This window comes from Heloderma suspectum, chromosome 10 (genome assembly GCF_057233095.1).
Source record: "Heloderma suspectum isolate Gila_16-S chromosome 10, 16-S_ref, whole genome shotgun sequence".
Taxonomy (NCBI): domain Eukaryota; kingdom Metazoa; phylum Chordata; class Lepidosauria; order Squamata; family Helodermatidae; genus Heloderma; species Heloderma suspectum.
Window position 1 is genome coordinate 16,231,862 of NC_139467.1, and position 27,189 is coordinate 16,259,050.

Genomic DNA, 27,189 nt, shown 5'->3' on the forward strand with positions numbered 1-27,189 from the left:
ATGAATGCAGCCCAAAATAGCATTTGCCTTTTTTGCAGCCACATCACATTGTTGGCTCATATTCAGCTTGTGATCGACGACAATTCCAAGATCCTTCTCGCTCGTAGTGTGGTTGAGCCATGTATCCCCCATCTTGTAACTGTGCATTTGGTTTCTTTTTCCTAGGTGCAGAACTTGGCATTTGTCCCTATTAAATGCCATTCTGTTGTTTTCTGCCCAGCACTCCAGTCTATCCAGATCACTTTGAATTTTGTTTCTGTCTTCCAAAGTATTAGCTATCCCTCCCAATTTTGTGTCATCTGCAAATTTGATCAGCATTCCCTGCACCTCCTCCTCCAAGTCATTAATAAAAATATTGAAGAGCACTGGGCCCAGGACTGAGCCCTGCGGTACCCCACTCGTTACCTCTCCCCAGCTTGAGAAGGTCCCATTGATAAGCACTCTTTGAGTCCGATTCTGTAGCCAACTGTGGATCCACTGGATTGTTGTTTCATCTAGCCCACTTTGAGCTAGTTTGCTCATCAGGATATCATGGGGCACTTTGTCGAAAGCTTTGCTGAAGTCGAGGTATATGATGTCTACAGCATTCCCACGGTCTACAAGGGAGGTGACTTGATCAAAAAATGAGATCAGATTTGTCTGGCAGGACTTGTTTTTGACAAATCCATGTTGGCTTCGAGTAATCACTCGAAGTAATTCGAGTAATCGAGTAATATTATGTCAACAGTCTGACATTTCATGCTGCCATGCTACTTTGGCTCCATGCCGCTATAGTTTCCCTTCTTCTTTTCACCCCTGTTCTCTCCCTCTGAAGACTGAGGCCACCTGGGGTCAGCGCTGTATCAATGTTTCATAAGAATTTGTTTCCTTCTTGAAATTAATGCCACGAAATACCCATTGGAAGGAATGGATGCAACACAGATGTAGAAATAAATCTTATCCTGTTAAGTCGCTGTGAAAGAATGCAATGGAGTTGTATGTAAACATTAGCAGCTTAAGAAGTTTAACTAAAGTTAGTTTTGTGCAAGTTCTTTTCCTTAAACATGAGCTGTGTGTGTGTGTATGTTGTGTGTGGGGGGGGGGGCACTAGCAAGTTTTGTTGCAGGCTGCTAACTTTTCTAAGGCGCGGTCCTATGCATGTTTAGACAGAAAGAAGTCCTACAACTCCCAGCATTCCCCAGCCAGCCATCCTAGCTGGGGAATGCTGGGAGTTGTAGGACTTTTTCCTGTCTAAACCTGCATAGGATTGCGCCCTAAACCTATTTGCAAGATGTTCCTCCAAAACCCAAACCATTACGGCCCACGTGTCTCCTAAAGTCAGGAATACGTACTTGGCTGGAGGATTTGAACATGAGAAGCATTCCCAGCTTGCGATCCCAAACGAGGCACAACTTGGAAGGAGTATGGAGTCTGGGGCTGCAATCCCATAATAGTGGTGGATCGGTTGGTAGCCCCTAGGACTTCCACCGTCTTCCATTCTTCAGCAGAACGGTGTTGTGTAGGGCCTTGCACCTGGATCCAGAAACTGGTCACCACAGATCCATTTGGAACTATCCAGGACAAGGAGGCAGAGCCAGGATGGGGCCCAGAAGACAGAGTCCAGTCAGTGATGGAGGGGCCTGCCAAGAGAGAGAAAATTCACAGTGGATATAGTTCTACACGGGGTCTCTGCTCTGGGCCAAAACAGACGTGATGCAGGAGATCAGCAATCAGAACCCCTAATGTGTGTTTTTTCCCCCCTTGAACTTTAAAGTTGCCAGAGGGTTATGTGTGTGATTATAATTGGAGAAGCTGCGGGGTGTGTGCGTAACCTTTCCCCACTGTGCCATTTCTTGATCTAAATCACTTCATCCACCCCCACATCACACACACACGCAGATGCAGAACTGCCATTAGCCTTGCTGGATGAAAATACACGTCCCTTTTTGGAAGATGATGCTATTGGGTCTTGCAACTATTGGGTCATGGACTGTCTGGGCTCGTTTGTTCTTACAGCTGAGGGAGGGCTGGCAGGAAAAGAGCACCTCTGATCATCAGCAGAGAGCATCCTTTTCCAACTGATGACTGCAGTGAGCCCACACACCACCCTTTTAAAATTTACAGAGCAGGACTTCTGGGTCAGAGGAAGGGCCTTTCATTGAGCCTGAGGCCCATCACTTTTCATTTGACTAATTAGGCGCGGGAGAAGGGTCTGGGCAATGGCAGGGCAGGGGGAATTGGCTGGTTGTTGTGATGTGAAGAGTGTCCAGAGACCCCCACCAGAGAGGTCTGGATCCGGCTGGCAGCATCCACAGCCAGCTGCCGGGGCACTGCTGCCCTGAGACCTACATGGGGGGAGGGGTCCGCTGCACCAGGCAACTGGGCCTGAAAACCACCCACCATTTTAATTCCTTCCAACGTCCCTGAAGCAGCATCCCTCTGGGGCTGAGGTCACCACCATGGTGCCCATGGGCATCAATGTGCCCATCGATATCTCTCTTGGCACCCACCAGGCTCCTTGCCCCTCCTAATTTTTATTTCATCATCATCATCAATCACCATCATCATTATTATCTGGGACACTGGGATGCTGCAAAGCAAAGTGCTGCCCTCCAGATCTTTATTTGGATTCAAAAGTGTGAGTACGTGTTTTGCAGCTCAGACCCCACCTCTGCCATGCACTTCGGTTCTTAGGGAAGTTATTTTCCTATTAGTCTTACCAGTTTGGCATCTGGGATATGAATGTTTTGTGACCGGCCTTGCCCGCCATGGTAGCTATTTCATGAACGGGGCACCTCCTGTGACAGCCATTTTATGAGAGTGCCCACAACGCTCTCCCCAAATTCCAAATGTGCCCAGTAATCCAAAAAGCTTGGGAACCTTGCTCTGGGACATTATGGGAAATAAATTAAGGGAAGCTTGGGGCCCACCAAGATAAGACAGGTCTCACCAAAGAGTACTTTTGCTAAAAGCCCCTTCAGACCTGGATCCATCCCTGTCACTCAACACCTCCCCGCTCCCTTGGGTAGGAAATGGATGATATAAAAGGCTTGCTGGGTGTCTATCCCCACTTCCCCATCTAGAAAATTAGCATCCCTGCCCCTTATTCAAAGTTGTTGTATTTTGTAGTTTCTGGTGCCTTGTTGCCAGAATTCAAAATGGTAACTACCTACTAGGGATGGATGAGAATTTCATTTCAGTTTTTTTAATAAGAATTTATTAACATTTGCAAATGTATTTATATTTTGAAAGAAGTTAAGATTTAAAAAAAAAAAAATGAATGTGGGAGAAAGTGAAACTGACCGATTTGTCCATCCAAGCCCAGGGCTTTGAGTGTTTAGTTCTTTAAAATCTGGGTTTAAATCCTTGTGTATCCAACTATGTTGGTGTTGCTGAATTAGGGTTGCTACCTCTTTTTCTAACAGGCTTCTCATCTTTAACAGTTATATGTCAGGCAACTACAACATGGTCCTCTCCAATGCTGAAAATAGCATTGAATCTGGCCAGTGCCAATGGCTGAGAATTTCATTTCAGTTTTGATTTACCCAAATTCAGAAATGTCTATACGTTGGGGATGGAAAGAACGAGAGATCTGAAAAATCTGAACATAAGAAAAAGCAAAACTGACACTCTTTTCAAGTCCACCCCCAGGCTCCTGTTTACAGGCAGTATTGATCCGAGACCTGAACTTCTATGTTATTCGCCGGTGCAAAGATCTCACCTATGATGGTGAGGTTGGAGCGTTGGGACCCCATTGGATTGGAGCAGATGGCACTGTAATCCCCCAGGTCCTTCGGGGCAGTGAAGTTCCAGATGGTGAGTTGTGATTTATCGGGGCTCAGCTGATAACGACCTCTGGCAGGAATCAGAGACTGGTTGTCCTGAAACCAGTCAATCTCCACTGGGTTGAAGGTGCCCTGGCAATGCAACTGTATGGAAACTGGCCCTTCAGTGTCGCTGGAGGTCTGGAATGAGAGCGAGACCCTGGTGGGGGCTTCTGTGGAAGGGGAGCAAGATCTCTTATTTAATTAATTAATTAATTATCTATTTATCTATCTATCTATTTATGTATTTATTTATTTATTACATTTATATCCCACCTTTTTTCCTCCTTGAGGAACCCAAGGTGGCATACATAATCCTCCTTCTCCTCCATTTTAACCTCACAACAACGACCCTGTGAGGTGGGTTGGGCTGAGAGTCTGTGACTGGCCCAAAGTCACCCAGTGAGCTTCCATGGCTGAGTGGGGACTAGAGCCCAGCTCTCCCAACTCCCAGTCCAACATTCTCGCCACTACCCCGCACTGGCTGTCTTGGTAAACAAAAATATTCACAAAATCTGAATGGTGACAAATTTTGGCCCAGATGTCAACACTGCTGCCTTTTTCTTTCTTTTCTTTACATGATAGGTAAAGCAGCACCAGACAGGCCGCTTAACAAGATCAGCTTCGGATGGCCTTCTCTCTGTCCCATCAGCCAGGACAGCTAGACTGGTGGGGATAAGGGAGAGGGCCTTTTCTGTGGTGGCCCCCACTCTGTGGAACTCCCTCCCTAGGGAACTCCATCATGCCCCCTCTTTAATGAGCTTCCGCCATGCATTAAAAACATTGTTGTTCAGGCAGGCATTTGGGGTGGGTTAGGGTATTTTAGAAAATGTTTTTATTGTAGAATTTTATTGTTTTAAACTGTTTTTATTGTATGTTGTACATCGCCCAGAGTGGCTGGGTGACCAGCCAGATGGGCGATTAATAAATTTAATAATAAAAAATAAATAAAAATAAATAGGTAACCACAAGGCATTGAGATTCCCTGGTATGGTGAGTATTTTGGTTCAGTGAGCCTCTTTATTATCCATTCCATGTGTGACTTCTCCCCCAACAAATTCGAGGCAACAATCAAGGGCAGAGGGTGAACGTCTTTAAGCCCAAGGGCCAAATTCCATTTCAGAGAAGCTCTCGGGGGCCGCATCCCATTGGTGGGCAGGGCCAAAGGCAAAGGGGCGGAGCCAAAATGCAAGCAGTCTTTAGCTTAATGTGCTTCTTGCCAGTAACTAAGTCTTGGGAGAGGTATTTCAACCTTTTAGAATGGGAAAAACTGAGGAAAACTGGGAAGCCACCAACCAATCGTTGGTCGAGAGAAAGGGCATGGGGCCAGGGGAAGAGTGTGTTGCAATCTGGGGAATCCTGGTTCTGCACCCATAATGAAAGGAGCTGTCCCATTTTTATTCCCCACAGCAACCCTGTGAGGTTGATTAGGATGACAGGCAGTGACTGGACCTATCACTCACTGAGCTTCCTAGCTGGCTGGTGATTTGAACCTAACTCTCTCTGGTCCAACTCCAACACTATTCCCACTACACCATACTGTCTATAACTAACTCAGCACACTTCCAACAGGAGCCTACCCCCACCCACCCACCCAGCACCCTTTCACTTCCCGATCTTAGATCATTCTGGCCCTGTCACCAAGTTCCTGCCTTCGGTTTCCCCTTGCAGCAGTCTTTGGCAGAACAGCCATTAACTAGTTCAGTCGTTTCTCATCTTACCTGGAACCAAGCTGCAGTTGCTTTGCCCAGTCAAATGGCGTCCCAGGCAGGTGACCTTGTTCCCACTGAGCCCAGCTGGAAGGGGAGAGACCAGCTGTTGCTCCAGGCTGGGAGCACTGACTTCCTCCATGTGTCCAGGGAGCCCCTGGAAGCTTAAATGGGGAGCAGGTGACCCCCCAGGCCAGGAGCAGGCAAAAAGCAATGCAGTTCCATTGTCCGCTGAAGTTACGGAGCAACGGGGAGACCCAGAGGGTTGTTCTAAGGGAAGAAGAAGAAAGAGTTGAGCCATGTATTCATGCACATCAGATAGCTTGGATTTGGAGAGATTTGTTTAACAAGGAAATGATATTCAAACAGTATGTGCTGAATTAGAACATAAGAAGAGCCATGCTGGATCATCAGATCAAAGGTCCATCTAGTCCAGCATTCTGTTCCCAGAGTGGCCAGCCAGCTGTCAACTACGAAATCACAACCAGGACATGGGCGCAATAGCACCCTCCCACGCATGTCCACCAATAACTGGTGTACAGAGGCTCACTGCCTCTGGTACTGGAGGTAGCACATAGCCCTCAAGCCTAGTAGCCATTGATAGACTTCTCCTCCAGGAATTTGTCTAACCCCCTTTTAAAGCCATCCAAATTGGTGGCCATCACCACATCCTGTGGTAGAGAATTCCATAGTTTAACTACGTGCTGTGTGAAGAAGTCCTTCCTTTTATCTGTCCTGAATCTTCCACCAATCAGCTTCATGGCATGACCCTCACTGGGTTCGAGTATTATGAGAGAGGGAGAAAGAAGACTCCCTACCTACATTCTCCACACCATGCATAATTCTCTGCACACCTCTATCGTGTCTCCAGTCCACTTACCCTCCTTTTTTTCCCAAGCAAAACAATCGTAGGTGTTGTAACCTTCCCTCATAGGGGAGATGCTCCAGCCCCTTGGTCATTTTAGTTGCCCTTTTTCCAGCTCTACAGTATCTTTTTTTAGGTGCGGTGACCAGAACCGTACACAGTATCCCGAGTGTGGTCGCACCATAGATTTGTATAACGGCAGTATGATATTGGCAGTTTTATTCTCAGTTCTCCAGTTTCACCCATGCTGAACCAGAACCATCTCCTTTTACAGTGAGGGCAGGACAGGGTGAGGCAAAGGGGGAAAGAGGTAAAAGTGATCCATAGTCAGCAAGTCAGAGCTTCCTCATTTTTTCAGAATAGCTTAGCGAGCAAGCTGAATGCAGGAGAAGTCTCGATAGCAACCTTCTCCAACCCACCTTCTAGATGTTTTGGGCTACAACTCCCATCAGCCCCACCCAGCATGGCTAGTGGTTGGGGATTATGGGAGTTGTAGTCCAAACATCTGGAGGGTGACGGGTTGGTTCAGGAGGCATCAATGGCACCACACAGGTACCTATTGATATAAACCAGTCTTCCCCCAGATGTATCATACTTCAGTTGCCATCAGCCCCAGATAGCATGACCAATGGTCAGGAATGCTGGGAGCTGTAGTCCACAACATCAGGAGGACATCAGGGTTGGGGAAGCTGATGTAAAGACTAGCAGATCAAAATTTTGGGGAGAGGCTTTCTCTGAAAAAAATTGGGGTGGGGTGGTTGAAAAGTGGAGGGAAAAAAGATTTTGGGGGGAAGCTGGGAAGAATTTGAAATATTTCAAGAGGCTGGGGGCCTACCATGAAGGCAGAGGCAGCCTTTATGGTAAGCCCATGCCCCATGTTTCTCCCACCTTCCCCTCCTCAAGAAATTGACAAAACTCCCCCCCCCCTTCACAGCCTAGGCATGGGTCTGCTGAAGTGGGGAGACATTTTAGTTTCATTGCTAGTGAAGATGCTTCCTTGGGTAGTGCATCTGGTCTCTCAGCAGTGAGCTGGGCAGTGGGGAAAAGGCTGAATCTCCACCTCACATCCCTCAAGCAGCCAGTTCAAGACTCCCAAAGGACTCAAGTCCTGACAGCACCATCGTGCGCTGTCTCCAACCGTTAGGACATGTACACACGACTGCTGAAGCAATGCTGTTCTTCCTCTCAGAGTTCACCACCTCTATGCTTCCTGCCATGGGTAGTGTAATATCCCGCCTCTACACCAAGTGCAATGCTTGCTTAGAGGAGCAGAGTTTATTAGACTTTTTTATTATTACCCACCTCATCGGGCACTTCGGCAAGTAATACTTGCATCCCATCGGGTACTTGGAAACGTAATCCCTGCCCACTACCAGCATATGTCCCTTGACATATTATTCTTCTGGAATATGCGTCCCTCCATATGAAGGGAAAAAAAAGGTACCCCAATTCCACTGTAGAGGAAGGGCATGTCTCCATCACAGAATTCAGTGGGTCTTTCCTTCCCCCCCAGGAAACTTTGGGAGCTATATTTCTTTGAGAGGGGATAGGGATCTCTAACAGGGAAAGCTAGTGCCCATACCAATGGGTTCATCACACAGGCCTTTTATTCTGCTATTGATATGGCTCTCTCTTGGAAGTTTGCAGGCTCTTTACATGATGCAGTTACTGTCCAGGGCACCTCCCGCAATTTCCCCCAGCCTATCTCATGTTTTCCTCAAATGCAAAAAATGTGGTACATTTCTCAGCCCACGGAACAGGAGCGCCATGACCTCCCTGTGAAATTCTCCAATAGCGGAAGAAACCTCTGTGTCTGCCTGCTGTGGGTGTTTGTTTTCAGTTGTTGGGGGTGCAGTCAGGATAATGAAGGCATTGAGGATGGTACTGGGGTTGCACGGAAGGAGACCCGAGCAGAGTTGACAGGTGTGAGGGCAAGAATCCTCTGCTGATTGCGACTCCTGCCTCTGCATTTCTCAATTGGAGGGAGAAGCGGGTAAAATGCCTCCCTGCAACGAAGGGAGACACATCCGATCCCTCCCCTGCAAGCTCAGAAGCAACGTCCTCTATTGTTTCAGAGCACTCTATTAAGTTCAGAGGGGCTTACTCCTGAGTAAGTATGCCGAGGGGTGCAGGCTTACCGGGTGATCTTACGTCTACTCAGAAGTAAGTCCCATTGAGGTCAATGCGGCTTACTCCCACATAAGTGTGCCAAGGATTGCAGACTTACAGCACAATCTCAGAAGTAAGCCAGAGGTTTCCTGGGGGCTGCAAGCTATGAAAACAAGACTCCCCCCCCCAGCTCCTTTGCACACATGCCAGGGAAGGAGAGAGGCACTCCCTCCGTTCAAACCAGGTGGCTGCCCTGTAAAGAAGCCCTCCCTAATCCCGCAAAGAAACCGAAAGCAGGAAGCTCCTGAAAGGATGGTTTTTTTTTTTTTGCTTAATGTAGAGACACCCCAAATCAGGATTCCCAGAATTTTTTGGGGAAGCCCCTGAGAGTGAAACTGCTATAAACCTTTCGATAGATACGCTCATGGGTGCTCTGGCTGGTTTCCTTGAGATTAGCACCTCCTAGTGGTGAAGGAGGACCCAGTTCAAATTCAACTAACGGGCAACGTTGAGACGGCGAGTGTTTCGAACGCGCCGTTCGGTGCGCTGGTTGATGGCCAGGCAGGAATATGGCCCGGCTTGAGTCAGCTGCACTCTAGGGAGCTGCAGAACAGGGAAGGAAGGCACAAAGAGGTCCTCAGCGTCTGCCACATTCCAGTAGATCTTTGCTGGCGGCTCAGATGGTGCCAGGCATGTTAGGTTCACAGTACTGTTCACCAGGACTAAACTGCCAGTGTCGGAGGAGTCCTGCTCTGATGACGAGATGGTGATTGTCGGGGTCTCCGGGCCATCTGGGAGGATTGAAACAGCACAGCCATGTCATACCATACCGATGTAATGTCTATTTCCTAGATAAAAGAAACAACAGCCAATCTGTCTGTCAGGCCCAACTCCTGCCTTCTCCTCCCGACTTTGGTTATCCAGGTTATGACCTCCCTGACGAATGGAGCAATTCAGATTGATAGAGTGGCCATTTAGCAGCAGAAAGGCAGCCTGATGGTCTGTCTTTTTGCCCAGCCATCTGAGAATGCAAAGAGCTTCTTGCTGGGCTGGCTTGCCTGGCTGCTTCCGTTTGCGGCTGGGCTATTTCTCCCCCACCTCTTCCTCCCACAAAATGCGGAGAAACCGCCAGCCACAACCAGCACACACTACAGTTTTGCACGGCGCCGTCGCACAGTTGACGTTGGTGTGTAAAAACACCATTATGTGGACTGCCTGATCTTCACCAGCAACCTGCACAGGAGGAGGAGGCGGGGGAAGAGTAACTGCCTGTGAACAGGAGGGATGGATGATTTTTCTTGACATCACATCACCCTTGGCTTGGAAGTCGGGAAGGTCTAGAGTTTTCAGACTCATTAGTAGCATCGGGATGAAATCAGGGCCAAATGACACGTTATGACAGAGTTACATGAATGCATCTCCGCCGTTTTAAAGCAGGGGTGTTGAACCTCTTTCAGCCCAGGGGCCAAATTCAGTTTCAGAGAAGCTCTTGGGGCCTACATTCCAGTGGTGGGAGGAGCTGAAGGCAAAAAGGAGGCAGGACCAAAGGAAAAAGGGGAAGGATCAGCAATACAAAAAAAAATTCCAATCGTATTTTAGTTTAAAGCTCTTATTGCCCAGTAACTAAGTTTTAGGAAAGACATGTCATCCTTTCAAAAGGTTGGAGGGGGGGGGGGGATGGACACATGCAAAAGCCAGAAAACCATGTTTTATTCTGCTTGTACTGTTACATTGTGGTTTTAAACGTTTATATTTTATTTTGTTTTATGCTGTACTTTGTGGTTTTAATTTTTGTGAACCACCCAGAGAGCTTCAACTATTGTTATTTCATACAAATGAAATAAATAAAATGAAATAAAAACCACCAAATGATTAGTGGTCAGGGTAAAGAGATGGGGCCAGTGGAAGGGTTCAACAACCCCGCTTTCAAAATTTTGCTTTTGTTCTGTTTTTTTGCAAATAGCTGCTATGAGGGGGACAATTTGGATTAGGACCATGGCGCATGGGAGAGAACGGTTAGGTTACCCTTTTCCCAAACTGGTGCCTCCAGATGTGCTGGAACGCAACTCCCATAATTCCCAGCCAGCATTGCCATCGGGTTGGGTTAGATCCTTTCCCCTCACACTGTTCTCCACATGAAAATTGCCCTCAGAAGCTGCTATTCCCCCAGTAGTAAAATATCTATGGGTAAACAGGCTATGCCTGTACACTTTTTTTTTTTTTTACTAGCACGTGGGAGGGAGGTGCAATTTTTATTGGGAGAATAAGATGACGGGGAAAAGGTTAAACTCTCCTTCTCCCCCACACCCCATCCTATTGCCTCAATCCAGATTACCCCCTTCCACTGCTATGTGCAGAAACTTTAGAGATGCATTCACACATCTCTGTTGTAATATGTAGTTTGGCCCTAACTGACTGTCCAAAACAGGTCTGCAAAGGCCTAGTATTGCATGGTACTCTAAGCCCTAAGGCTCACCAGTATCACTGAAAGCACGCTGGACCTACAGGCCTCTGATCCAGGGGCACAGCAGCCAATATGTATCGGATTTCTCCAACTCAAATGGTTCCATGGGAGTGGCAGGGAAAGCCCAATGCATGCCAGGAAAAGTGCTGCAGGCTCAGAGATCTCGAGGTCCCGGCATGTGTCTGAGGACCTCATAAACAGCATGAAGGCTTTTTGCCTTCAAAAGCAGGGTATAAATTCCCGAACTGGCCATTTTTAAATCTTTCAGTAGATTGTTAATCTGCTTCTCCAAAGTTTAGCAACAGGGTTTCTCAGAACCCTAAGTACTATTAGTTTGTTCTATATGTATCACAAACTTTCCACAAGGACGTAGACATGCCCTTCCCACCAACTTTACCTCAGAATGACTGTGTGAGTTGCATTAGTCTGAGAGAAAGTGACTGGCCCAAAGCCACTCAGTCAGATTTGGGGCTGAGCAGGGATTTGACCCTGGGTCTTCCCAGTTTAAGCCTAACAGTCTAACCCAGGGGTAGGCAACATGTTGCTTGTGGGAACCAATGCGCCCCAGACACTTTCCTTGGTGCTCACCAAGGTGCCCGACTTCTCCCATTTAAAATAAATAAATAAAATAACATACTTTCTTACCAGCTTCTGGGATTGCTATGAAATAGTTTTCCATTGGTGCTGAAAACTGTGGCTTCGAAGGAATTGTTTAGTGTGTTGAGGCTCAGACTCCACCTCTGCCTTGTTCTCAGTCTTTTGGGCAGGTGATTTATCTTTTACCACACCTCCCATGGCAGCCATTTTGTGGTGATGCCCAGGTCAGTTTCTCAAAAGGCCAAATGTGGCATGGCCCAAGAAGGTTGCCTACCCCTGGTCTAACCGCTAGAGCACACTGTCTTAGTATAGAAAACAAACTACAATAACAAGCATTATCTTTAGTGTCTACTCACAGTAGATAGTAAGATTAGCTGTGCCGGTCCCATTCCCAAAAGGATTGGAGATGGTACAACGGTAGACACCAGCATCTGTACGTTGTGGGTCTCTGATTTGCAAGGAGCCAGCCGAGCGCAGGTATCGGGGATCTTCACCCAGACTCTGCCCATCCTTGGTCCAGGAGACAGAGCCTCGGACTGGGGTGCAATTCAGGGCCACTGAGCTGTCTCCTTCTGTCGCTTCCACAAATGGTGGGGTCACAGAGATGTTGTCCACCTCCTCTGTGAAAACACACAGGAATGGGTCCCAGTAGCTGTCCCCACACCATTGCTCTGGCCCAGGGGTGCAGAACCTCAGGTCTAGGGTGTCAAATTCAGCCCTCTGGGATTCCCTAGAATGCCCCATGGTAATGCAAACTCCCCTGGACACAGGGAAGCCAATGTCTGGGGTCTTTCTGGAGAACTGGGTCCCGGAAGGGTGGAAGCCACATGACATCTTTCCATAACCAAGTCTTCTCCCATGAACTATTAACTGTGGAGCCATTAACTCTCAAGGACAAGGAGCTGGGAATCCTCTAAGGACAAGGGTGCAAAGTCCTGGTCCATGACAGCCAGGGATCATCCATCCCAGCTGGGGAGACTTTTTGCGGGGAGTATCCAAGGCTGGGCTGGTTCGGCAGCTGGCAGTCACATGCTCTGAAAAGCTGTCTGCAAGACACTCGCCTCTTCTCAAATTTTGCCACTGTAGCCCAGTTGCTTTCCCCTGATCCAGTATAATGGAGTGAAACCACTCCACTTAGGGATGTAGGAGAAATCTGCAACAGATTCAAATGAGTTCAGATTTCTATGAATCCAGCTTGTGGATTCCACAGCATACCGGCTTTTCCTGAGACACATGGATTCTGCAGACTTGCAGAGTTTTTTTAAAAAATCATTTCCTTTCTAGAATTTTACACTGATTTATTCGTAGATAAATATGTTTAAAAAATGGCTGAAAATGTGTATTCCCGTATAACCTAAAGCATGAAAATGGTCATTTTGGGAGATTTGTGCATTTTTGCAAGTGCAGATGTGTGCAAATGTGAATTTGCGCAAACATGGGGAACTGAAAAAAATCAGATTCTGTCAATGAGCGGATGACAGAATGAAAGGCACCTGACAATCTGTGAAATCCAGACTGAACAGATTTTGCAAAACCAATACATCCCTAGCTCCATTGCACTGAATATTGGGAAATCAAGGGGCTACGGGGGCAAAAACTGAAGCGGCGGTGGGCTCTTCCCCTGCAGGGGTGGGGTGGGGGGCTGCAGACCAGGCCTGGACTGGCTGCTTTGGATGCTTTCTCCATCCCCACCAGCCTCTTTCTTATTTATTTAACAGATGTTTAAACCGCCTCTCAGAGTAGTTTATCCTCCCAGGCCGTTTACAGTAGTTAATAAATCATCATAATAACATCACACAAAATTATATTAAAATGTTAAAACACAGTAAGATCACACAGAACCCACGCAGGCGCGCACACACACAACAACAACAAAAGCATCACATCAATCAGTAAAACAGATAAAACAATCAAATCACAGCAGCAACTGAAAACAATGCAGTGGCAGGAAAAGAGACGCAGAGTTAAGATTCATCCAAAAGCATAAGTCTCCCCCCTTTTAATATAACAGAGCAACAACACTCTGTTACACTGAATAGGGGGGAGGATTAAGGGGCTGAGAAGCAGATCAATTTTCTGCGCTGTGGACTGGCTCACAAAAAGACCATATGAGATCTTTCAATTTTCCCCTCTAGACGATCTCAGATAATTTCTGAGTTGACCTGACACAAGCCTGGGAGAACTCACCCATCTCGAATCCACAGTATATGAACACTGCATGTGGCTGGAGGACTAGAGACTTCAGCAGTGTTTAACAGTAGGGGTGGGGGTGGGGGAGTGATCCTTAGTATGGGAATTGAAGTGCTACAAACATGTCTCTATTTTCATGTAGGAAATCTGTGGAGTGTAAGAAAGACTTTTCCAGTGTTAGCACACCAGACTGCAAAGAGACAACGGGAATCCCTTGCCTCCCACTAACGATGCACAACTGTACGAGGCAACCTGCTTTCAACGAGATGTTGTCTGCGTGCAACGCAGCGCGTGTATGCTTTCCTTTCATGCCTGTGCTCACATTTAAACAAGCCCCAAGAATGGGCAAGCAGCCAACCAGGGCAGGCAGACCACACAGTGGTGCAACTAGGTAATTTAAGACCCTAGACTTAATGATCTTATGGTGGTGGGGGGCTTTAGACAGCCATGTGCAGTTATGAAACGCAGAACATTCTCTTCTCCCACAAGCACCATTCCAAGTTTTAAAACTAGCACTCCTAATACATTAGAACAACAACACAGTTTGGCATCCCTGTTGAATAAAAACACACTGAGTATTTGCAGTTCTGCATTTTAAACCCGCGTCAATCATAACACTGTCATGACTACAGGAGCAGAATGGAGTCTGCTTCTGCAGCCTTCATCACCTGTCGCTCTCTGGGTGGGCAGTGTGTGTGTGTGTGTGTGTGTGTAGGGGTGCGTGTGCATGGGCATCAGGGCCTCAAGGTCCAGACGGAGGTCACAGGCTGCTGTCAGGAGGTTGCCCCTGCCACCTTCTGAAATCCTCAGGTAGCCAGAATCAACATGCAGACAATAGGGCTGTTTTCCAAGGCTTTATTCCCATTCAACCTAATGATGCTTACAGATGCTAATTGCTTGATCTTAGGAGTGAAACTTAAGAGAGCTGCTTACTTAGGGGTTCTAACCTTAGGAATCAGTTGATCTTCATTTGGAGGGGAAGGTGGGAAACCTCTGTACTTATGGGCAAGGAGTAGAGAGTCCACCCTTTCCCAGGGGGCATCGGGGCGCCGCTGTTGCCGTCACGCCAAGCGGGCTGAGCGCTCCTCTCAGTGCCCGCCATCTCCCGCTTGATGCTGCGCCGGCGCCTAGTGTCCAGAAACTGCTGTTGCACCTCCCTCTCCCTGCCAGGGTCACTATCACTCTCAGGAATGTGTACCGGGAGGGGCTCTTCCCCGGCTGCTCCTCTGAACAGCGCGCGGGTTCCTCTCCCGCAGTTTCTATCTCTTCCTCAGAATCAGAACTGCTTTGGGGCTCTCTGGGCTCTGATCCAACCCTGACAGCTGCATCATTAAGGTCACATGATGTAGTGGGAACAAAGGGGTTCTAAACAGCAGAAATTGACTAGTCAGGTGAGAAGCCTCTTCCTTCTTCCTTTCTTAAATATGGTCCCTGAGAAGTTGGAGGTGGCAAAAGAGAGAAGGACGCTTAAGTCAATGGGTCATGCATTAGCGGGGCCCAAACTCAGTACTCACCATACACTCTGACGGTGATGTTCTCCTTTTGCACAAAACTCCCTAGAGGAAAGATCTCCACCGTGTAGATGCCAGAATCAGAGGAAGTCACTGCAGTGATGTTGAGGTTCCCACGCACGGGGTCCACGTTGAACCGAGGATGGAAACTGGGGGCTACCACGACAGTGAAATTGGGTTGCAAGTTTCCCATTGCCAGGGTGGTTGCATCCTTCCTCCAGATAATGGCACTTTGAATCTGTACAGAGGGTAAGGAGAACGGGATGGGGAGAGAAAGAGAATCCCCCACACGTACAGCCAAGTGGGGCGAAGGAAGGGCAGGGAGGAGTGGGGCTGAAAATGGAGAAGAGAGAGAGAGGGTGAAGTGGTCAGCATGGGGACAACTTGAAAGGACAGCAAGTCCGTGCTTGAATTATGTGGGGAAAACTGGGGGGGGGGAGAAAACCATGATGAAATCCACAAGTCCTGTTGCCTGCTCCAGCCTGCAGTTTCAGCCAAAGGGCAGCCTCCCTGTAGCCTTCTTAAAACAGAAATTGGGGGGGGGGATCACAAAAGGGAAAGAACCCTGCCCAAAATCCTGGAAATGCACTGTCTGTCAGAGTAGACAATACTGAACTAGATGGGGCTAGTGGTCTCCCTCAATTCTAGGCAGCTTCTTATGGTGAAGGGGTCTCTTCTGCCACGTGGTGTAAAGCAAGGAAATGGCCAGTTACTTATTTATGTATTTATTTACAACATTTGTATACCACTCCACATCTGAACAGACTCTGGAGCACTGAACAACAAATGGTAAAATGAACAAAAGATAAAAAGAACTTACTTTTTAATGACTTTTTACCGCTAGAGGAGGGTGCCATTTGTGTTTTCTGACTCAGGCAACAGACCTTATAGGGCAGGGGTGGGCAACTTCTGGGGTTCAGGGGGATGTATTGCTCCCCCCAATCCACTCAGAGCTGCACCCCTTCCCCGCCACCACAGCACCCCCTCCTTGGCCGAGATTCTAAAAGGAAACAGGGTGCATGGGGAGCACATGCCTTGTTCACAAGCAAAATCATGCTCCTAGGAGGCTTCCTGGAGCATGACTATGTATGGAAGCAAGGCGTACGAAGTGTGCACACCTTGTTTGGAAGCGAGGCAGCAACTCTGATGGTGGCAGGGATAGGGGGGCAGCAGAAATGGCCAGGAGGCCACATGGTGACCCCATGTGGGCCATGCATTAGGGCCAAGGGCAGGGATGCAGAACCTCTTTCAGCCCAAGCTAAATTCCATTTTGGAGACGGTCTTGGGAGCCACGCTCCAGTAGTGGGTGGGGCTGAAGGCAAAAAGGGGGTGGGGCCAAAATAACAAAAAATGCCAGCATATTTTAGCTTAAAGCTCTGACTGCCAGTAATGAAGCCTGACAAGAGGCATTTCAACTATTTAGACTGAGGGAAAGACAGCACAAAAGCCAGAAAACCTCTGAACAATCGGTGGTTGCGGGGGGCAGGGGAAGGGGGCGTGGCCTTCTGGGGAACTTTGAAGGTCCAGATTGGGATCCGGGGGGGGTAGATTTGGCCCCCAAAGCCTGAGGTTCCCCACCCCTGGCCAAAGCCATCTGGGCCCTGGGCCCTAGCCTAGCAGGATTTGGGATAAGGATTTTGTACCCACTGTTTTGCTTTAAAGTGAAGCACTGTAGTCTTGGACCCAGAAGATATGGGTTCAAATGCTACTTGAGCTATGAGGCTGGCTAAATTGAGGAAAGTTGGTCAGCTTCAGTTTCCTTGCTTTAAAATGGGAACAACAGTGCCCTGCCTCACAGAGATGTTGTGAGACTCAGTGCATTAAACACACGCGCGCGCACACACACACCTTAGAACTAAGCTGAAATGAAATGTCATGCAAATCTAAAAATGGGCAGTATTTCAGAATCTGAATTCTTAACATTTTAAAATTTTACTTTTAAAACACATCCGTCTCAATTTGCCAAAGTAAACATTCCCCCTCCCCTTCTTTAATACCCAAATTCAATTATATTCATAATTTGGAAAGTTGGTCAAAAATGTAAGTTATACACACACACACTTCTGCAAGCACGTGGCGGGGGTGGAAGGTTTAATCCTCCCCTCCTGGTGCATGGTGGTCCCAATCTGAACTGAGTAGCTTTATTGCTTGGAGCCATGGGCCACCACAATATACATAAAAAGAAAAACAGTACAATACAGACACATATTTGTATACACATACATACATACATATATCCAACAGAGTCATCCCCCGAAACCATTTGGGATTTGGCACCAATCTGAATCAGGGCCATGCTTGCTTACACTAGAGTAAAGAAAAAGCTAACCCTTTGCTAAATGCTACATGATTAGCGTAGTTCAGTTCTCTGTTCACAGGTTTTGTAGGCAACATTGGTTCAAAAACCTGCCAGACCTGTTTGTTCAAGGACGAGCTGGCGGGACCAAAGGAATGAATATGTATGCCAGAGGGAACAATGCCTCTTTCACACCACCTTCAACTCACTCAGAAAAACCATTTGTCTGTCTTCAGCCTTCCTTTCTAATTAGCTCTAATTAATGTTATATAGCCATGAACAATAATACTAAAACTCAATCCTAAAGTTTGCCAACAGCTGTTTTAAATTTGCATTCATTTAAATACATTAACTCTCCGTTAAATAATTTAATTTTCTAGGGAAGGCCCATCGTGATGGGTTCCTGCCTAGAAAGGGAAAGACCTGTGGGATGTCTGTATCCAGGGCGGCACCTACTACACACTGTTAATTTGTGCAGTAATAACGGTCCATTACTGATGGGAAAGCGGTGTGAATTTGGCAGCCACACACAAGCTGCAGACTCAACCTCCATCTTTCCACACAGCTGCCTTGACAGGCACTTATCTGCATCCAGACAAAAAAGAAAGAAAGAAAGAAAAGAAGCCTCTATGTGACGTATTTAGCCTATACAGCGTGACCTGCATGCCTCTGCCATTCCTGTACTTTCCCCAACCTGCTCTCACCATGGCTCTTGGAGACCACACAGAGGGAAGAATCTGGAACAGGAGGTCTTGCTGAGAGCAAACGGCAAATCTCGCAAACAGCTCAGAATAGACCTAAGTCAATGACAGCCTTTCTGTGGGCTCCCTGACCTCCCCCTGCCCCACAATCTAGAGTAACCAGGCTTACAAACACAGGCGTATCCCTTTCTAGACTTAAAAAGCAATTGGAAGGAACATTTCTTGGACAGTGACTTCGCAGGGAGATTCACTAAAGAAGTACTAAAATATTCATAGAGGCACCGGGGAAATGAGCGCTAGATTTTTAATGTTCGGAATCCAAAATACGCCTGCACAGGGCATGCGATGCCATGAAGTCCAGGCAATGCTGGTCTCCGGTCCTTCCTCATGGCTGACAGCAACGACTGCAAGATCAGGGCAGGTAACTGTCCCCCATCGATTTATTCCTATTTTCCTCCTTGATTCTTCACCTTCCATCCTTCACTTTCTTAGTCCCTCTTCCCTACCTCCCTGCCCCCCCTCCCCCAGGAGTCACAATTTAGCCAAGTGCTTTCCAACTGTGCAGGGAAACCATTAACAACATGTACACAAATCGAAACAAGTGGCACGATTTAGTTCAGTTATAGAATTTGGATTTTTCTTTTCTTTTATTAGCATGGCTTGCACATGGACATACACACGGTGACTGTGGAGACCTCAGGGAGGGCTTTACCCTGTCTGACACTCAGGTGAACAGGTTCTGCCTCCACATGGATTAGCCTTCCCCTCTGTCCACTAGGTGGCAGGGCAGGCACCAAGGGTAGGAATGGTTGGGCACTTGCCTAGGGCCCACATTCCAGCAGGGGCCCACTAGCGAGAGCCCGCTGGACATGCACCTCCTCCTCACCCTTGCAAGCTGCTTGTTCACCTGCTTCTCGCTCTGGCCTAGACGATGGCGGTGGCAGCAAGGAGGGGGAGCAGTAAGTGCCCCAGCCTACTTGCTCACCGGCTTTCTGCCTGTCAAGCAAGCAAGTGGCAGCAATGGTGAGAAAGAGGGAGAGGCACAATAGCAGCTGGTGACAATGGTGGCGAGAAGGGAGGCTCACTGAGGGAGGGAGCCCATTGTGGGCATCTTGCCCAAGGGCCCTCAAAAACCTGGAACTGACACTGCTCATTTGGTCTCCTCATCCTCTTATAACAGTGGGGAACTAACTCCCAAATCACACTCCGTCGTTACTCGCCTACGGCACGGCCCAGAACACAAAACTCGCACGCTTGGAGCTGGCCTTTTATTTTTGTGAAGCACACCGCATAACCCATCTCGATAGTCTAGCATTCCCTTTGCTTGGGGAGCCTCAAGCTGGCAGTTCCACCTCCCCTCCTTTCCCTGTCTGGCTGATAATATGGGATATGAAGCCGCAAACAACCACACATCTCAATACTCGAGTCCTTCCCCCTTCCATTTCCTTCCACAAGGCCCTTCATCGTCTGTCAACACCACTGAGGAGAGGCAACGGCACTCGGATTTATTTGCCCAGCTTAATCCTGGCCCTTCCTTTCCATCTCCGGCTCTTTGAAACCATCCATATAACAAAACCCCAAGCCGGCGGGGCCTGCAGGTCTGAGCCCTTGTAAATTAAAAAGCTGAACAACAGCATCGGCCACACGCCAGGGGCTGCATTAGCGGGAGCTGAGTGAGGAGAGCCGGGAGGCAGCGGGGGGGACGACAAGGGAAGATGGATGAAAATTGGCTCAGTGGGAGCCCGGCAGCCACCACAGGCTGTAATGGATGGGCCGGCTCCCTGCGGGGAAAGAGAGTGGGGCATGGATGGGAGATAGCCATAAATCTAAGAGGAGGGGGTGGGGTGGCCAGCGAGGTTCTTGCGCGCTGGGCCTGGGCTCTGCTCTGAAGACGGCAACAGGGCGCTGATATAAAGGTGGCCATCTTTCTTTTTCTTTGAGCTTAACAAGCAGAGGCCCCGAGTCTGACACAGCGGCATGCCAGGCAGAAATCAACAGGGGAAGCTTGGTCTGGAAGGAAGGGATGGAGCCATGGGATTTCTGCCTGACAGGTAGCTGTGAAGGAAGGCACCAATTCTCTGGTTTCCCTTACTGAGGTGGCAGCAACTACAGGCCAGGAATTTAAGGCGGGAAACAGCAGAGGGCTGGTCGACAGGAATATTGCCCCGGAACACACATGAACACCATTGTTGATGGGGAGACTGAGGCCGAGAGAGTAGCAGCTTGTCCGAACCTGATACTTCCCGACTCATACTCTTGCAGCTTGATCCTATGCATTCTTACTCAGAGGTAAATATCACAGAGCCCAGTGTGGCTTACTCCCAAACAAGTATGAATGGGATTGCAGCCTGACAGTGCTATGTGTGTCTACTCAGACACCTATGAGCCTATGTGTGTCTACTCAGAAGTAAGACCCATTGCGTTCAATGGACCTTACTCCCAAGTAAGTGTGCATAGCAGGAGTAAGGCAACCTGGTGCCCTTCAGATGTTTTGGACTACAACTCCCATAAGCCATGACCATTGGCTAGGCTGGCTGGGGCTTATGGGAGTTGTAGCCCAACATATTTGGAGGGCACCAGGTTGCCTACCCCTAGTGTTTAGGATTGCAGGCTTAGCCATGTAACTACTGCCATCTCTAAAAAAATAGCTTTCTTGTGTTATTCCAAGGTGGAATGCAGATATATATATGGTTGTGTCTATATGAGTAAAGGAATCCAGTGTTAAATACTCCTGCAAATATTCTTCAGGAAAGTGAAGGTCATGGCCTAGACCTCCAGGCAACCTGCGCCTAGGATGCTCACTTCTGCATCAACAAAAAAAGACAAGCATTTACATAAAATGTGCATTTGCTAGGCTATATGTATATATTCAAATTTAGAAATGACTATACTGTAAATAGAAATATAATACATCTCACCAATCAAAAGGTGAGCTGTATTCTTTCTTAGTCTGCTGTCCAGGTGCTAAATATTGATGGCCAACTTCAAGGCCCTTGCACTCCCATATTAGAATTATTTTTATACTGACTTGGACTGCACAGCCTTTCAAATAGAGGATGCTTTCAAATGGAGGACTATCTTCTGATAATAGGGGTTCCATCTATGTTTCGTGGATTGTCAGGCGTCTTTTGTTCCGTTGTCTTCTCCTTGATGGGATTAGATTTTATGTACAAGAATTTTGTTTGTTTGCAAATGCACACTTCTGCTAATGTGGACTTGTGCTAGTGCGCATTAGCACAAATGTGCATTTGCAAATGAATGAAACTGTGCAAATCCCCCCCGTAAAAAAAAACAAAACAATGCTCCACACGTCCATGCAATCTGCACAACTCAAAAAAAGGTGGTATGCTGCAGAATCCACAGGTCAGATTCATAGAAATCTGAACTCATTTGAATCTGTTGTGGCTTTCTCTGGCATCCCTATCTTATAGCCATTCAAACAGAGGACTGTCGTCTGTAAAGTAGGACACATGGCTACCTGACCTGTGCTCCTCCCAGCACAAATCCAAAGCATCTCAGATGACGTTGTGAGGATGGGCTGGGAGGGTAAGTTTCAAGGGGGTCATAAGGTGCATGAAGAGTGAAGACCCATTTCAAGCATGGTGGCATTTTAGCTCCATGCCTGAAATGACTCCCCAAGTCCCTCCCCAAACCCAAACATTCCGAATCCAGCCAAATGATCTGAGACCTGTCAGCAATTCTGTCACCTGCTTTATCGAAAGGCATTCCAGTTGTGGACTGGAGGATGCGGCGAAGCGTGGGATGGGAAAAGATCCTGATTTGGAAAATTAGTTTTGGGGATCCGATAGAGCAGAATGGCAGGGATTATCCACCATCCACTCCCTGTGCCACTATACTTCACTAGTTAGAGCCACTGTTGCATAGTGGATAGAACATTGGAGTTGGACCAGAGACCCAGATTCAAATGTCTGTTCTTCAGCTATGAAGCTCACTGGATGGCCATGAGCCAAGTCACTCTCCCTCTCTCTCTCTCTCTCTCTCTCTCTCTCTCATTCTCAGTTCACTCCCTCCCCCCACCCCCCATCCACCCCAGTATGCTCTTTCAGTTGATTGCTGGAAGGATGAAATGCAGATAACCTCATGTACATTGGCACAAACTTATGAAAGAAGAAGGCAAATATAACATATAAATCCTCCCTACCCAATTCATAAATTGATCAAACGGCGGGGACGGGGACAGAAACATAGAATTTGAACCTGCAACTAAGTGGTTAGAATCATCACTGCAAACAATTACAACCGGAATTCTTTTAAGTCACCCGGCATTTCTTAATCGGGGAAAACATTAGCAATAGAATTTTGATGAAGCTGAACAAGTCTGCAAGGTTTTCCTTTTCTCCAAACTCGGCTTCTTCCTCGAGGCAGGCTATTATTAGGTACCTGTTCAAGGCTGCTGGCACAGTGTTTATGGGCAGCTATCTCCTTTTCTGATTGCAACTGTTCATACTGTCACAGAAGCAGCCCCGTAAGACAAGGTGGTCAAATGCCACTAAGAATAGGGGATTTCTGTGCCTCTAAGACAGGCCCACACAACCCGTCAAGTTCGACATAACCTACCAGGGCATGATAATCTCCCTGGTTTTGCTGTCTACCAGGGATTGCAAGCATGGTTTGGAGTCCCTGGTGTGGGGATCGTTGCAAAATTCCTTCTTTCTATGCAAACCTTAAAGGCAGCAGAGGCGGGGAACCTGGCACTCTTGGCAAAACAGACCTGATACCCCCAAGCATTTCCGCTCATTACCTGGACCTGGGGTGGTGATGGAAGAGAAACGTATGCGTCTTTACTATATTTAGCCAGTTCCTCGAAACAAGACACACTCTCCTCCCATAATAGAGCTCAAATTCTCTCAGGTATCAACAAGATCAGACATGGTTTGTGGAGGAGGGAAAGAAACCCTGGAGCGAATTTCCCAGACTCACCCAGCAGCAACAGCAGCCAGCTGGCCAGAGTGGCAGAGAGACAGGTGTCCGGATGCCAGTAAGCCATGCCAGCAGGCCGACTCAAGAGGGGACAAGGCAGAGGCAGGCTGTGGGACACTCCGACCTAGGAAGGTCTCTCGACTGAGCGCCACGAGAAGGGAAGGCCCTTCTGGTGTGGCCGGAAGGCAGGCAGATGTCACCAGGTAGCGGAAGGAACAACAAACCCAAAGGCCAGGAAGAGATCTGATCCTCCCCCCAGGGAGTGATGACAAAAGGAGCTCAGTTATTCAAGTTATGCAGCAGGAAAACCTGTTGGACTGTTGCAGGAGGGGAGGAGCGTAAGGGTAAAAGAGTCAACAGCTGACCTGTCAAGGGTTTTCACAACCAAGAGATGGAGTGGCTTGAGGCAGGGCACAGGCTGGCAGGGAATGAAGGAGAAATGTGGGGAGTGTTCCTGGCAAGGAGTTACATAGGCAGTTTAGAACAATGTTTCCCCCCCCCCCAAACATCTGATAACAAGCACGCTAAAGTGGGAGGCTTGCTTCACTCTTACACACTTCAAAAAGTAAGCCTTTGGGTAGGATAAGAGTACAAACTGTCTGTCCTCAGAGGAGTCCTCCTTCTGTATTGCTGCATGAGTCAGGGTTCTGGTTGTGCAATCCATTAGCAATCAAGTGACCAAACAATTGCATCTGATGCAGAAAAAGTATGTGTCCCCAATAGATGCTGATTGGAAGGAACAATTTATTTATTTATTTATTACATTTATATCCTGCCTTTTTTCCTCCAAGGAACTCAAGGCGGTGTACATCCTCCTCCTCCTCTCCATTTTATCCTCACAACAACAACCCTGTGGGGTGGGTTGGGCTGAGAGTCTGTGACTGGCCCAAAGTCACCCAGTGAGCTTCCATGGCCGAGTGGGGACTAGAACCCGGATATCCCAACTCCCAGTCCAGCACTCTAGACACTACACCACACTGGCTCTCACACCACACTGGCTCTCAGTGTGTAACAAGGGGAAAGGAGGGACCTGTTGAAACAGCTGCCAATGTGTGCAAATGTGTGTTGGTCAGTAGAAAGCCTGACTCAGGGACTGGGACTCAGCCTGTTCTGGGAGAAACTGTACTCTCCATGAAGGCTCAGGTCCGTAGCTTGGGAGAGCACCTTGACCCTATGTTGTTCCTGGATCTTCAGCTGGCGGTGGTTGTGGCAAGCAGTGTCTTTACACAATTACTCTTGGTGTGCCAGTTGCAACCCTTCCTAAATCTGACTTAGCAACAGTTATCCATGTGTTGGTTACAACATGCTTAGACCACTGCAACGTGCTGTATGTGGGGCTGCCCCTGAAGACTGTCTGGAAGCTTCAATTGGTTTAAAACGTGGCGGCTGGGCTGCTAACCTGTACACACCATTGGGACCATATATTGCACCTATCCCGAAAGATTTGCACTAGTTGCCAATTGCTTTCTGAGTTCAATTTAAGGTATTGGTTTTAAACTTCAAAGCCCTAAATGGCTTACGACCTGGCTACCTCCTATTGTTAAGAACCTGTCCAGTTACCAAGATCTGTAGGAGAGGCCCTTTTGAAGGCACCATTGCTCACAGAGGCCCGTTCATCAAGCACATGCAAAAGGGATTTCTCTTGTATCAGTTCCAAACTGTGGAATGCGCTCCCTTAAGAACCACGATCGGCCCCCTCTCTTGATTTCAGAAAGGTTGTGAAGCCTTTTAAATTATGTAGTTGTTTTAATGTTTTACTGCTTTTAATGTTCTTAGTTTTTAAAAATTGTTCTAAGGTTTTATTGTTTAAAATTGTTGTGCAGCACTTTGATAGCTTTTTAGCAAATACAGGGGAACATAAATGTCAATAATGTATTTCTTAAATTTATATCCACCTCTCTGCCAAAAATGGAACTCAAGGTGGCTAACAATAAAAAATAGAATAAAAAGAAATGACAAATATAATGTTAAAACAAATCAATTAAAAACACAACAATAAAGGAAGTATTTGGGGCTCACCTGAACCTTTGAATATATTTAACTAATCTATCACTCATGGCACGCTAGCCCCTTTTAAGCAACACACTAGCAAACTCCAATCCACAGTTGGAAACAACAGGGAAAATTCCCAACAGTGAAGGCAAGCAAGAACTGAGATATCTGAATTTTATCACTTCTTCAGACACATGAGATTGGCTCACCAAGATGCCAATCAATCAATGAAGACCAGCTTTATTTTTATTTTCTGGCTTTTCATACTTCCTTTGCTTCAGATCCACTTGAACTCCTTTCCCTTGACCAGGTTTTCAAAACAAAGCACAGAAACACACGTCCTCCTCTAGCTTCAAACCAATAATTCCCTTTGCAGACAGGAGGTCAGAACCCACTTCTAGCACCACGTGTTGTCTGTTGAACCCACTGCTGACACCATGTGCTGTTTGATGAACCTTGACTGCTGATTTTCAGGCTCCACGCAGCTGTGTGTAATAAGTTTATTAAACAGGGTTATATACAATTCCCTAGCAGGGCTCTACAAGAATGGCCTGCAGCAGGGTTTCTTAGCAGCTAAGAAAGGTGGGGTGGTGGTGGTTGGAGGCTAGGCTGTACCTAAGGGGGCAGTGAGCAGCTGGGTTACTGTGGCTAAATAACCAACACAAAAGGACACAGAACTTTTTGATTTTAGGGGGCACCAGCACCGATCTGGCCTCCAAAGAAGAGAACCGGACTGGAGTAGGCTGTTGAGGCTCCATAGCTAGAATGCATATGAATTGGCAAGTCTGAGAGTAAAACTTCTCCCCTTAATTGTCCTAGCTCAGATTTCCTTGCAAACACCAACATTCACAATCTCCAAATTGAGGATATGTAAACACAGCTACTGATTTGCAGCAAGAAAGCAGTATTTTCCTAACCATAATTCAGAGTTAAAGGGAATAGGAGCTCGCAGAGTGGCCGCTAAACAAGTGTTACTAAAATTAGGGCAAAAGTCAGCCTACCTACCTCTTCTCCCCCCCCCCCCCCACGGCTGGTCTGCTGCATGGTGCACTGGCTGCTCAAAGAAGAAACTGGTACTTCAAGACAGACATCTGGTTTTCTTATGACAGGAAGACCGGGGCTGAACTGTTCCCTGGGCACTTCACAGAGCAGAATGAGGCAGCGGGAAGCATCGCTGATGCAAAGAGGAGGTGGCGTATTGTTAAGGAACGGGCCACTATGCATATGCTGTATGATGCTATGGGAGCATAGAAAAAGTGCAAATGTGGTGAATGAAGTTTCCTGTGGCTGGGCACAGGGCTTTCAGGCCTTGCATGGCTCTTTGCCTCTTCCCCCCTGCCTAGCAAAAGCAAAATATATAAAATAGTAAACATGTGGAGTTATTAGTTATGACCTATACATTTGCATAATTTATATTGGACAGCAAATTGCATTTTTATTTTAGCAGAGTTGACACTGCCCTCCTCATAGGGTTATTGTGAGGGTGAACCAAAGTGATGTTTTTTCCATACTATCGTTTGACATATTTTGATGCAGAAGGAACTTGGCTAAAATACCACTACATCAGAGCTTTTCCATCCCAGCTAGTATCATTGATTTGGGATGAAAACCACCCACCCCGTGCCTGTTCCTACCTATCCCACCTCTGCTGGCAGGTGGCCGGTCATCTGGCTGCATACTCCTTATTCTCTCCCCAGACCCCCCCAAGAGTGGGGGAAAGAATAGAGGGAGGAAGCAACTGTGTGGTGAGCCAGCGTGGCGTAGTGGCGAGTGTTGGACTGGGAACCGGGAGATCTGGGTTCTAGTCCCCACTCGGCCATGGAAGCTCACTGGGTGGCTTTGGGCCAGTCACAGACTCTCAGCCCAACCCACCTCACAGGGTTGTTGTTGAGAAGATAAAATGGAGGGGGAGGAGGCCTATGTATGTCTTTATTGAATTCTTAATCACCCATCTGGCCGGTCACCCGGCCACTCTTGGGTTCCTTGAGGGAAAAAAGGTGGGATATAAATG

General features: G+C 47.5%; 1 protein-coding gene across 1 annotated transcript in view; it reads right to left on the minus strand.

Annotated features, from left to right (window-relative positions):
- The window catches only part of VSIG10L (V-set and immunoglobulin domain containing 10 like), a 38,114-nt gene extending 14,752 nt beyond the window's left edge, over window positions 1–23,362 (minus strand). The window contains exons 1-7 of the mRNA XM_084815288.1: window positions 23,187–23,362; window positions 15,252–15,581; window positions 11,904–12,167; window positions 8,987–9,277; window positions 5,525–5,782; window positions 3,701–3,976; window positions 1,332–1,619 (exon numbers count right to left, since the gene is read on the minus strand). Of these exons, the coding sequence (XP_084671414.1) occupies window positions 1,332–1,619; window positions 3,701–3,976; window positions 5,525–5,782; window positions 8,987–9,277; window positions 11,904–12,167; window positions 15,252–15,581; window positions 23,187–23,253 (1,774 nt within the window). The 5' untranslated portion in view covers window positions 23,254–23,362. The remainder of the gene's footprint in view (window positions 1–1,331; window positions 1,620–3,700; window positions 3,977–5,524; window positions 5,783–8,986; window positions 9,278–11,903; window positions 12,168–15,251; window positions 15,582–23,186) is intronic.
- Window positions 23,363–27,189: the final 3,827 nt, after the last annotated feature.